General features: G+C 38.5%; 1 protein-coding gene and 1 non-coding gene across 2 annotated transcripts in view; both read right to left on the bottom strand.

The window, feature by feature from the left end:
* LOC133531215 (neutral alpha-glucosidase AB) overlaps positions 1-12940 on the bottom strand; it is a 37154-nt gene that overhangs the window by 22542 nt on the left and 1672 nt on the right. The window contains exons 3-7 of the mRNA XM_061869353.1: positions 10626-10753; positions 7012-7117; positions 5719-5799; positions 1110-1221; positions 512-656 (exon numbers count right to left, since the gene is read on the bottom strand). Of these exons, the coding sequence (XP_061725337.1) occupies positions 512-656; positions 1110-1221; positions 5719-5799; positions 7012-7117; positions 10626-10753 (572 nt within the window). The remainder of the gene's footprint in view (positions 1-511; positions 657-1109; positions 1222-5718; positions 5800-7011; positions 7118-10625; positions 10754-12940) is intronic.
* Trnat-cgu (transfer RNA threonine (anticodon CGU)) lies at positions 1907-1978 on the bottom strand. The gene has a single exon. It is a non-coding gene; the product is annotated as a tRNA-Thr (tRNA).

Raw genomic sequence — 12940 nt, 5'->3', positions numbered from 1 at the left:
AGTTTATGATGCAAGTATGTATAAATATAAGAATGACAAATAAGACTGTAATGGAATAAAGTATATTTTTTTTTTGTAACATTTTAATTTCTACCTTCTTTCTTAACGAGATTCGTCAACAACATTGTTAATTGGTTTCTATGAAGATAGTATGAGAAGTGCAACAAATTAGGTGCAACGAAAGTAAAATGAACAGATTTTTTTTAACTTAAAAATTTAACCGACACGGTTGACGAGACTTTAAAGTGCATTTTCATATATTTTTGTACACCTTATCCGCCTCGATACATCTGATGTCTACTGTCCGTATGTTCAGAAGACCCAGTCAACTAAAGGTCCTTTACTTATCTTTTAAGCACAAAATAAGAGATACATTCGGTCTACGAGTTCCCTTCCGTGGTTTCTATAAATTCCAGGGTTCTTCAAGAAGGGAAAAGTGGGAAGGGAGGGTTTTAAGAATCATATGTCACCTCTAGAGTTGCAGGTGTCTATAGGCTAGTATAAAACTTACCCATGTGCATACATGACAGGGACGGCGCCGTACAGAGCCATGCGACTGTCCAGCTCGAACTCGAACACGTCCAGGTTGTAGAGGCGGTACGGCTCGCCGGCGCTCGTGGTGCGGAGCGCGAAATTATCTGTGTGCTCGGGGATACCTGGCGACAATCAGTTTAGCTTTATAGCAGTTTATACACTCGAGAGCAAAAGTTCCGGGTCACTAACATTTCCTCGAAAACGAACAAAGCTAGCGTATTATAGAATAGAATTAGAAGAAATTTATTCAGAAAACGCTTAAGTTTAGGTAATACATGAGACGACAGAACCAATTTATTATTAAGCGGCACTGAAAAGGTCTCCACTCAGCTTAATGACGCTGGTCTCCCGTGGAAACCTTCCGAGAGAGCGCAGCTACACGCTAAAGTACAAAATTTTAAATATTTAAGTACATTAAAACCTAATTGAACCTTATAGTCAATTTAATACGACTAAAATAAAATACATTACATTTATTACTGATAGTTTATTTAATTTGTTTAAAACGATTAAATAAAAAACGCGTCCATAAATCCCGTTTTAGTGGCTAACCCTGGAATGGCCCTGATTCTTACCGTAGACATGGTCAGCCTCAGGGAAAGTGACATCGAGAGAAACTGCCTCGTTGCCTCGCGGTTTGCTGTCGTGGTGGGACTTGAAGTTCTCCCCACGTGAGCTGTCGTCTTCCTGAAGAATATATTACTAAATTAACATAAAGACCGACCAGAAATATAGGATGACACTTTAGTGTTTAGTATGAAAATTTTAGTTTCAATGAAATTCCGCAATATGGCGCCTGATCATATATTACTGGTCTGGCTTTAATTATGTAGCTCTCCATCAGGGAAAGGTCCTTATTCACATGAAACAATAGGCATGGAAAGACACAATTAAAGTTTGGGACCGAAAGGCACAAATATACCAGAACTTCCAGTTTGCAAATAAATTAAGAACAGAAAACAGATAACAACAGTATCTAGATTAATGCTAATAGGCATTTAATTGAGCCGACCCGGTCACAGGTCAGAAGGTGGATACGTGCCATATTATAAACTATATCAGGCAGTTATCGCATTGCTAATGAATAGCGTGAATATGTCCAATAAAGGTCTTGAATATCGATACGGATCAAGGGACAAAAAGGACGTGTTGATATGTTTTTGGTGCTTTGTCCGGCTCGATATTTTAGACCTTGACTAGAGAGTTTGTCTATAGATCATGAGTTCATAGTATTTTGTTATGCCTGGCCATGGTCTAAAGGAGTGGATAATGTAGGTCATACTGGACAAGTAGGAACACTAGGAACATAGTAAAAGTTATAAACTAAAATAGATATAAGATACACAAAAGAAAAAGTGACCAAGTCTACCAGTGGCCGAGGCGGGAATTGAACCCGCGTCTTCAGCTTACGCGGCTAACGTCCTAACCACTAGACCACCCAACCACAAAGGTACCCCGTCCCGAATTCTCCGGTGTATGCGATCTTCGAAAGGCTAGGCGTCTTCGACCAACTCTAAGGGCGAGCATTCTGTGCTTGCGCCTCCTATACGAATTCTATACTGGAATTACGGTATAGCGAGAGAGATGGTGCTGCCATCTATCCAGTTGTTCCCTATTTGGAGAGTAAAAGTTGTTCAGTACGACCTATATGAATTAATTAATTAGTTTGGGAACACCGAAATAGTGAAACAAACCCCTCTAACATACTAAAATGACAATGATGTAATGTAACTTAAACCAACCAATGTTAGCGATTAAATATGACGTAAAATTTCTCCGTTATCGCTGGCAATGACCGTGTGACACACTCTCGTAGTCAATGATCTCGCTTATCGCTACGTGACTGATACACCGTCTGTATTGAGATATAGATGTTTACGTGATAACACTGATAAAATTAGAACAAAATTGATAATGTAATCGATTGTGGTGAAAAGATGATCACGAATAATGAAAACCATCAAGATGACATCCGTTTAGGGTTGTTTTGTTTGCCGCGGTACAGTAAGGGTCCGCTCGGCCATCTATTTAATTCTCAGGAAATGGCGTATCCATTAGTTTATCTGACCTTCTAATCCAAAAAAGGATTAGTCCGGTTTCCTCACGATTTCATTCACCGAAAAGAGGTAAATTTTAAATTTTATTTCGTAAATAAGTTTATATGAAACACTTTGATCAGTACCAATCTGGCTCAAACCCACGATCTCGCCGAAAATCGCAAGCCGCCAAGCTACCAACGCTTAATCCGCTTAGTAATCTTAAATGCCCAAAATATGTGACGTTCCACAGGTAAAGGTATCTTATGGCGGTCGGCGCTTACGCTGTTATTAACGACGCTCCAATACTAAGGCGTCGTCCTAATACAACGCGACTACGCGACTATCGCAAATTCGCGCGAATTTTTATAATAGGTGTCCTAAATGACGCGCGTTCGCGCGTGAAAAATTCGCGCGAATTTAAGATAATCGCGTAGTCGCGACCCCTTATGCGCTACTACGACGCGACGTAAGCGCCAACCGCCATAAGGTACATTTCCCCTTGGAACGTCGCATAAGATAAGTTTTTAACCAACAACAGATACGTTAACCCAGGTGTCAGACTGTCAGATGACATGAATTCATGAAATCTACTTTAAGAATAATCCAAATGTTTGAAGTGTTTTGCTCAACATGTCTTACAGACAGCAACATTTGAAAATAATATTTCAATATAAAACAACATAATTACAACCTTAACCTGCTTTGAATTAATTATAACATGAAATGGAGTATTCGAATATATAATCCTTTCTTTCTAGTAGCATATGATATGCGCAAATAAACAAACGTGTACACGTGTAGATAAGTGTACCACAATGTATTATGATGTACTCATCATACACGTGCATATACAAAGGTCTTTGAACCCGATATACTATGTGCGGTAGTTATTCAGATTTTAAATCTGTTACAGTCTTGATATTGCTATCGTACGATCGCTCGCGCTTATTGGTGCGTGCAAGATGCACTACGAGTGCGAATTGTGTCACAATATCAAATCTTACAAAATGAACCAGGGATCGGAACCGGTTTTTTGGAAAAACTTTGAAATAAACATATATTTCGGTTAATTTTATACTCCAAATATAGGACTCTGTTGTGTTTTTAGATAACGACTTCGTATTATTAGATTGCCCAATTATAAATGAAATAATTAACAAAGAACGAAAAAATACCGTTTTCGTTCCCATACAAAAAATACCGGTTTCCGATCCCTGAAATGAACACAAATACGTGTTCTTGGCAGTAAATGTTATTAGTGTTAACAAATAAATTTACATGAAAGGCACCACTTCTAAAGTACGATGTTTGAAGCGAGAAATCGTAATATTGCTTGGGTTTATGGAAGTTTACAGAAAATAGTGTAGCCAATTAGCGTGCGAACTTAACAAAGGTTAATTGCAAAGTTAGTTTTGTGACGACAATTATGCACTAAATCTTTATTAGGATCAACTTTTTATCTTTTTCTACATTATAATATCGCTAAAATGGAGTTGGGCGGGACATGTTGCTAGGCAGAGTGATGGCAGGTGGACTAAAATGTTAACGGAATGGCGGCGGCGCTTTCGGATGAAAGAAGCCCCTGGCGTCCGTTGGCTCGTTGGGTGGACGACATTCGGAAAATTGCGGGACACTTCTGGATGCGATTAGCTCAGGATCGGGACAAGTGGCGTACTGGAAGAGAGGCCTATGCTCAGCAGTGGGCGATAAAAAAAGGCTAATATGATGATGATAATGATGATAATATCGCTTATAGTTTATGAAATTAACACAAAAAGCAAGTTTTTATTGAAATTTAACGTTTAATTATCGTCTCAGAACTGACAGTGATGAAATGTTTGTAACAACTCACGAAAATACCGATACGAAAAAAGTGCCAAAAATATGTATACACGACTTTATTGCCCATATATTAAGGTAGTGTATACATATTTTTGGCACATTTTTCGTATCGATATTTTCAGACGTGACTGTACACTATTTTCTGAAAACTATGATGTCATACGAGTACAGTTTACTTAATGATATATTAGATCGTGTCTTAAAATAATCGTATGTTTGATCACTTACCGTGTTATTTTTCTATAAGGTGCGAAATTAAATAATATTAAAATCGAATCTAATCGAGAGGAGAAAACGAAACATATAATTTAATTAGATTTTTGTACAGAACAGAATGTACACAACAAATAAATAGACAAACAATGCAGTGACAATAGATATAACAATAAGCTGGATTAGGAGGAATCTAGTATATAAATAATCTTCCTATTGTCCTGATTTTTTTGCCTAGGCTCACTTGCCGAGTCTGGGGTGGGGTGGGATCTCGAGAATGCGCAGGCACTAGTTTCCATGAAAGCGACTGCCATCTGATCATCCAACTTAGAGGGAAACTAGTTTCCTCACAATGTTATACTTCAACGGAAAGCAATTAATAAAGACAAATTACTTTTCCTACTTAAGCTACACATTCGTACAAGCCGGGGTTGGAGCCCGTGACTTTCGGTTTGATAGAGTAGAATTCGTTCTACTCTATCAAACCGAAACCATTCATAAAAGCGACTGCCATCTGATCATCCAACTCAGAGGGAAACTAGTTTCCTCACAATGTTATACTTTAACGGAAAGCAATTAATAAAGACAAATAACTTTTCGTAAATAAGGTCTAACTCATTGGTACGAGCCGGGGTTGGAGCTCGTGACTTTCGGTTTGATAGAGTAGAAGGAATTAAAGTATGTAGACGATTCTTGGCTTCAACTCCTCTTTGACCTTCGGGGAACTCTCAGTCACACTCGGTCCTCAGTTTTCCTGTTTAGGGCTTAAATGGTAGGATTGTATAGATGTGTCATACCGCGTGAGGGACAGAACATACGCAATGCGACAACATTAAAACACGTTTTAACGTTCCTGACAACATAAACCATACTAAATTTACGGTGAGGATGTGAGACTGTAACAAGGGCAAACAATAATAACGCTTTCTCTGCTACTCCTACTATCTATCCCGTTCTATCAGTTCCCCTCACCACTCATTCCCACTCCATACTTGATAGTACATTCATGGTCTAGGGGCATCCATTGCCGCTCTAACTGTTGAATTAATACACTAGATTCCAGCCAATCGCGAGACAGGACAACACTCACGTCACCACCCTCCTCTTTGACCTTGAGCGGCTCCACCACCAGCTGCGCGTTGCCGTTCACCACCACTGCCACATCGCCGGCCTGTTAACAATTTCAGTATTATGTTTACGAAAAAGAAGTAAATTTTATTTGTGGAACACGGGTGTTTCAGTTAAGGTCTTATATATAAAGTAATAATAAATAAATATATAATAAATATTATAGGACATTATTACACAAATTGACTAAGTCCCACAGTAAGCTCAATAAGGCTTGTGTTGAGGGTACTTAGACAACTTCTTCTTCCTCGCGTTGTCCCGGCATTTTGCCACGGCTCATGGGAGCCTGGGGTCCGCTTGACAACTAATCCCAAGATTTGGCGTAGGCACTAGTTTTTACGAGAGCGACTGCCATCTGACCTTCCAACCCAGAGGGTAAACTAGGGCTTGTTGGGATTAGTCCGATTTCCTCACGATGTTTTCCTTCACCGAAAAGCGACGGATAAATATCGAATGATATTTCGTACATAAGTTCCGAAAAACTCATTGGTACGAGCCGGGGTTTGAACCCGCGACCTCCGGATTGCAAGTCGCACGCTCTTACCGCTAGGCCACCAGCGCTTCCACCAGAGGGTACTTAGACAACGATATATATAATATATTAGAATTATAAATACTTAAATACATAGAAACACCCATGACTCAGAAACAAATATCCGTGTTCATCACACAAATATATGCTCTTACCAGGATTTGAACCCGGGACCATCAGCTAAAGTAATAAATAGAACTCTGCATTTTGCCTACTGGCGTACAAAAATTAAAATATTAAAAGTCACATATGTTAATAACAAGGATTATCAGTAATATTACAGCAAACAAGTTACTTTTTTACGTACGCACTGTTCGAGATCTTTCCAAAGAGCCTAAACTCAGTGTGTTTGTATTGTTCCTTTGGCTACCTACTACATTATCAGATCAGGGCTATGTAAGCATATTATCATATTGTCATCGGAATTACGGAAGCACGCTAAATTACAACTCAATCAGACACTAGGAAGTGGTTCAAATATATATAGAAATATATAGAGTAAAGCTAAGTAAAAATGTTTCATTAAAAGTTTTTTGTCAAATTTGTATCTTCCCTCTAATCCTTTTCATACAAGCTTTATCGATGATGCGATTCCAAAGAACGCGGAGTTATTGATGATGCATTGTTTTTCCAAAAGCCTCCATCATCAGATCAGGTAGTAGTTTTACAAACGTTTCACTTATTAGGTATCTGTAAATAATATTTTCAATTGTTAAGCTATACCTGATCAAGGAACTCCAACTTGAAGGGTTCAGCGGTGATGAGAACCTTATGGCCTTGCCCGTTGACCACCGTCACCACACCCTTCTCGCTGGACACCAGCTTCAGGCTGCAACCAATTCATTTATAAGCATCGCCAGAGTTCCACTGTTTAGCAGCCCGTATTGTGACGAAATGGGACGACCGCTCCATACAAACGTAGTCCCCATTTTAATCTCTGGATATTAGCATTATAGACAATATTTCTACTCAATTTGATGTATATGAACCATATATACTCGTAGATATGCATATATTACGTCATTACCTATGAAATTAGCGTTTTGTATGGAGAACTTTAACAAAATTCGATTTTTCATACAATGAATTTTGCGGATTATTTTGTGATGGCATTTTCAAACCAAACAAATTTTTGCCAGTAATCTGAGACATTTTTAAGGCACATTTTCTATCTAATTTTTTTTTATCTGTCCCGTCAGAAAAATATAAGTCATTTAAATACTCGAGCCGGCAGCACTTGAAAAGAGCTGTTTTCAGGGCGGTATTCTGAATACATAAAACAATAAAAGTAGCAAATAATTGAATGTAAAATCGTTGTTATGTAGCGCACTAATGAAATTAAAAAATACTTCGAAGTTACTATTAAAATAAATAAACTATGACATGACTAATACTTATGAACAAAAACGCCTATTTCATAGGCAATGACCCAATATATAAGGAGCATAATAGGCCTTTTCGATTATATTTTTTAAATTATTACAAGAGTTTTCAAAATTTATATGGAATTTATTTTCACTCCTAATAAGTCCTAGCTCTTGTAATAATCAGAAAATCAATCGAAGGGGCATAACTATGGTTAATATAAGTACAATAATTTGTATACAAATATTTTCCATTATATAATTATGTAGGGAGGAAGACAAGGGCTACGTTTGTATATAGAGATTTGTAAGAGTGCGTCCGCATCATATTAAGGATGTCACCTTCGACTAGTTTTACTAACTAAGCCCGAATGACAAATACCTAAAAGAGATCAGTGAGCGCGTAAAAGCCTTCACAAAAGAGTTGAATTAAGAATTCTTCAGTAGGTATTCAACTATTCATCAACTAAAAGAAACTATGTTGTTGTGTTTGTAAACAAGACTTCACCAACCGGTAAAGAGGTATCATTTGGCATCCGTTTCTAACTGTTGTCTTAAGAGGAAGGTAGGTATCATAGAATCTCTGCACTGTCATAAAAAAATATTAATATAACTTGTAAATAGATTACTTAATCCATTATAAATGGTTTTAAGAAACATGTAGCGAAAAAGAAAGATTATCCATCAGTGTTGGCCGAAACGTTAATGCAATTGACTATTAACCATAATAAATTTAACCTTGAACTGTAACCGTCCGATTCGGTTTACGGTTCAATTTGTAATGGTTATTTGTAAATAACGTTCAGCCAATACTGGTATCCATCCCCAGAGACTCCACATTGTGTCTGGCAGGTACTGTTCCGCTTTCTGCAAAAGCATAATGTCTACCAAATTACAGTTTGCTAAATGGTATCTCATCTAAACCAAGGTCAGATAGGCAGGCGGACGAATACTCGGATATCTATGACGAAACATAATAATACCTATGTCATATGCAAGTTGACTATAGAACTACTAGATCATACATCGGGTTATTCATGAAGACGCGTGCCTTCACGCGTATTGTCATGTTTTTAAAGGTTAGATTTGACTAAACTGCGCGTCATCGTGGATGACACGAACTTTATTTGCATAAATATAAATAAAAAAACAATTTCACACGGTTAGCAGCTGTAGACAACAAATAAAAATCAAATACCACATATTAATCTGCAACGAAATCACTCAAATTAAGTAGCTGATAACACTAGTTTTGTTACAATTCCTTATCATAAACCATAGTCAACTATGCTGTTTGAATTTGAAACTTACATCCTTCAGCATAAGGACGATTTCAAAAAATACGTTAGGAAACAAGGTTAATCGGTTTGCTCGACAATTTTACAGTTTAATTTTTAAACTATAGTGGTTATAAATATACGTTACTAAGACAGACGAAGTTTTCCTTTATAAATAATATACCTATAGACTAATATTAGTAATTGTATTTAAAAACAAGGCAAACAGACACACGTTACACAAGACAAGGCACAATGTTTTTGTAATGTAAATTTGTCTTGGGTTCTTTAAATAAAATATGCGACATCTCTCTTACTTTTTACGAGAAAACAAAGGGAAGTTTTATTGTTTTGATCAATACTGATATTGTTTCAAAACCTAAATACCAATTATAGCACACATCAAATACTTACGCGCTCGGTTGCAATCGCTTGCAATCAACGGAATGCGTTTGCCGCGTCTACGTCCCGAAAACACGCCATTGTTTTTTGCGTAAAACGCGTGCGTTAAACGTCGCGGCAAGCGCATTGTCATTTTTCCTACGTTAAAACAACATAGTGCAACTTTATTTTATGCGTAGGTACAGTCAAGTGTAAAAATATGGGTGCACACATACTCAAAACTATGTCGAATCGCTCTTATGTCAGCGAATTAACAACTATGGGACATATTTTTGAAGTAAGTTATATGCAGCCATATTTTTACACTTGATGGTTTTACGTTGCCTCTGTAACGCGATTTGGGATCTTCCCACAATTATCGGGGCGTTACTATTTAAAGTTGAACTTTCATTTTACATTTTGGATTAATTATATCATTTCCACTCAGAATCACGATCCCTTTAGATCCTAATATACGAGAAAAAAAGTGTCACCAAAATTTCACACGTTTTGTTTGTTCGTTTTGTTACAGTCATAGAAAGTTTTATTGAAAACGTAACCAAATGAATCAAAAAATTGGGGACATTTTTTTCTTGGTTATGAAGGGCATATTAATTATAAAAATCGGCCAAGTGCGAGTCGGACTCGCGCACGAAGGGTTCCGTACCATTATCTAAAAATCACTTTTATGTATGGGAGCCCCCTTAAATGTTTATTTTATTCTGTTTTTAGTATTTGTTGTTATAGCTGCAACAGAAATACATAATCTGTAGAAATTTCAACTGGCTAACTATCACGGTTCATGAGATACAGCCTGGTGACAGACGGACGGACGGACGGACAGCGGAGTCTCAGTAATAGGGTCCCGTTTGACCCTTTGGGTACGGAACCCTAAAAAATACCAATTCCACAAAAGTCACAGGTACAACGTTAATAGAAATGCCCATTGACGCGGAATCGGCAAAAGCCGTTGGGAAAACAGCTTTATGTCAATGCAATAAGAGCGAAAAAGACGTCTCGTCGTAAGGCGTCCGCTGAGCCGAGCATGGGGAGACACTAGCCGCTTGCGTCGAACGCACGCGTTACACGCAATAAACAAGGGTACTCCTTACACATGCTATGAAGATAAAATATTCGTATTCTATCTATCTATTTATATCAATCCGTCGCCCTTATACTCGCCATCCAAAGAGAACGGTAGCGAGTGTACATTTGTACAACGGGTCTGCTTCATCCAACTCCACCCTGAAGGTCCCGTCAGTTTGAGGGCGTAGTTCTACTGTTGAGACAGAGAAATCAACATTAGTAAACTAACCTGTCTCCCTTAGGCTCGCCGTCCAAAGATAACTGAGTTCTGTAGCGGGGGTACAGCGGGTCTGCTTCATCCAACTCTACTCTGAAGGTACCGTCGACTAGCGCCGTCAGCTTGAGGGCGTAGTTCCACTGTTGAAGAGACAGGGAAATCAACATCAAAACAGTTAAAGAGTTGTTACCATTCACAAAGTTTGCAGAAGAAGTTATTAACAATCAAATACAAATTGGTTGAAGACTTGGCTGCATGAAGATAATTTGCATTATGTTAGTATGTAAAAATGTAATATATAGTCTAGTTTCAGTACCCAAAACTCAGCTTTCAATATCTCCTAATAAAGTTTCGTTTCAGTTTCAGTTTTCAGTCACCTCCTGGGATTTTTTTTTAAGCCACGTCGGTGGCAAACAAGCATACGGCCCGCCTGATGGTAAGCAGTCGCCGTAGCCTATGGACGCCTGCAACACCAGAGGCATTACATGCGCATTGCCGACCCTTTAAAAACCTGTACACTCCTTTTTTGAACGATTGCGTAAACTCGGCATTTAGGACAAAATTAATGTATTAAAACAATTCCCAATTTGGGAATAAATTCCTCAAAACACTTTTTATAGATCTAGTTTGCTTGGCATAGTTCAAAATTACTGTAAAAAAATGTCACCTCTGCGGCCTGCGGCCTGCTGCCTTAAAAACGGGTCAAAATTATAAGACCTGTTGCAGATTTCATTTGTAGTATTTGTACGGATAGGATGAAGCCTGTTGTTGATATTTATTTAGTACACAGTGTTCCTTTGAACTCTGTTAATTTCCGAGCTTAAATTAAGTTAATTTCTCAAAGGCCACCAATATTCTAACCAACTAAATTTTTTGACCAGATATTTATGCTGTTGTTGCTGTCCTAAAGCACCCCAGAGTTGCAAAGGGCCTTCACAAGCTCGTGCCACGCCTTCCTATCTTCAGCTCGCCTTCTGGCCTCGCTCCAGCTCAACCCGATCGCTCGTAGCTCTCTTAGGACGGACCGTTTCCAAGAGTGTATAGGACGCCCGGAGCCACGGCTTCCGTCCGGCGGTTTCCACGCGAAAGCTATGGTAGCATTATTCGTTTCCCCTCTTTGAATAGTATGTCTTATCCATCTCCATTTCCGTGTCGCAATTTCTTCGTCAATGAGTGTTTGCCGTGTATATACTCCATAGGTCTTCATTTCGAATGGTTTTTGGCCAGAAAACGCGAAAGATCGACCTTGAGGGACTTCTTGACGAAGACCTGAAGTTTATTAGTTAGGCGTTTAGTCACTCTCCACGTTTCGCAGCCAAAAAGCAACACAGATTTCACAATGGATTCGAAAAGGGAAAGTTTAACACGTTGCGTGATATTTATAATAAAAACTTACCCCCTTATTCATAAACGTGTACTAAAGTTACGATGCCGCTGATCATCGTTTGTCCCTTTCCATCATACCAATACGTCGGAAAGGGACAAACGATGATCAGCGGCATCGTAACTTTAGTACACGTTTATGAATAAGGGGGTAATGTGTGCCTTAGATTACTCGTAAGACAAAATAACATTCAAATTCTATTTTTAAGTTCAGTTGCATATTGGCCATCAGCCAGACTCAGGTACATATTAGTAGTGCTGACATAAATGTAATGTTTATTTATGACATTGATTATTCAAATATTCATGTAACAGGTAAAACTTAAATGCAGAAAAAACTACACCCTAAAACCAAAAAAAATCTTCCCATTGCTATGATTTTGTAGTAAGCCACACTTTTTGTACTGACGTTGAAATATAAAATACGTAAATTCCGGCCAAAACCTTCCTATAATTATACTGATAATAATTCTGGTCAAATTTACTGCCCCATAAAATAAATTCTGCTTTGCAAGCCATATCAGAGCTCAAACTGGAAATTGGCCAGGGTTGCTCTTGCAGGGCCCAATTTCCGCCTAGGCCTATACAGCCCGGGCTACTAGGGGCCCAGACAACCTAGCATTGGTTTGGATATGGAGAAGGGGGCCCTAAATTCTAAGTGCCATACAAGTGCCTAGGTGCTCTCTATATATATTTTTTTTTATGTCTTTCCCATCACAGAACAATGGTGTTCCGGACCTTTGGGAGGAGTGCGTGGAGACAAAGCCAACACTTTTGACACTTTAATGAAATGTAAGGGGTACACCAAGCGGATGTTGCCCTTGCCCATGTAGTGGGACCCACCAGGGTGTAAGGACTATTTGAGAGTTGATGGAATCTAAAATGAAGGACGCCTGCCTAATAAAATGGTATTTAATTTGATTTCCGGCAGAGGTGACTCGCCC

Source organism: Cydia pomonella, chromosome 24 (genome assembly GCF_033807575.1).
Source record: "Cydia pomonella isolate Wapato2018A chromosome 24, ilCydPomo1, whole genome shotgun sequence".
In the NCBI taxonomy this organism is placed as follows: domain Eukaryota; kingdom Metazoa; phylum Arthropoda; class Insecta; order Lepidoptera; family Tortricidae; genus Cydia; species Cydia pomonella.
This window is presented reverse-complemented; position numbering and strand designations above follow the sequence as displayed.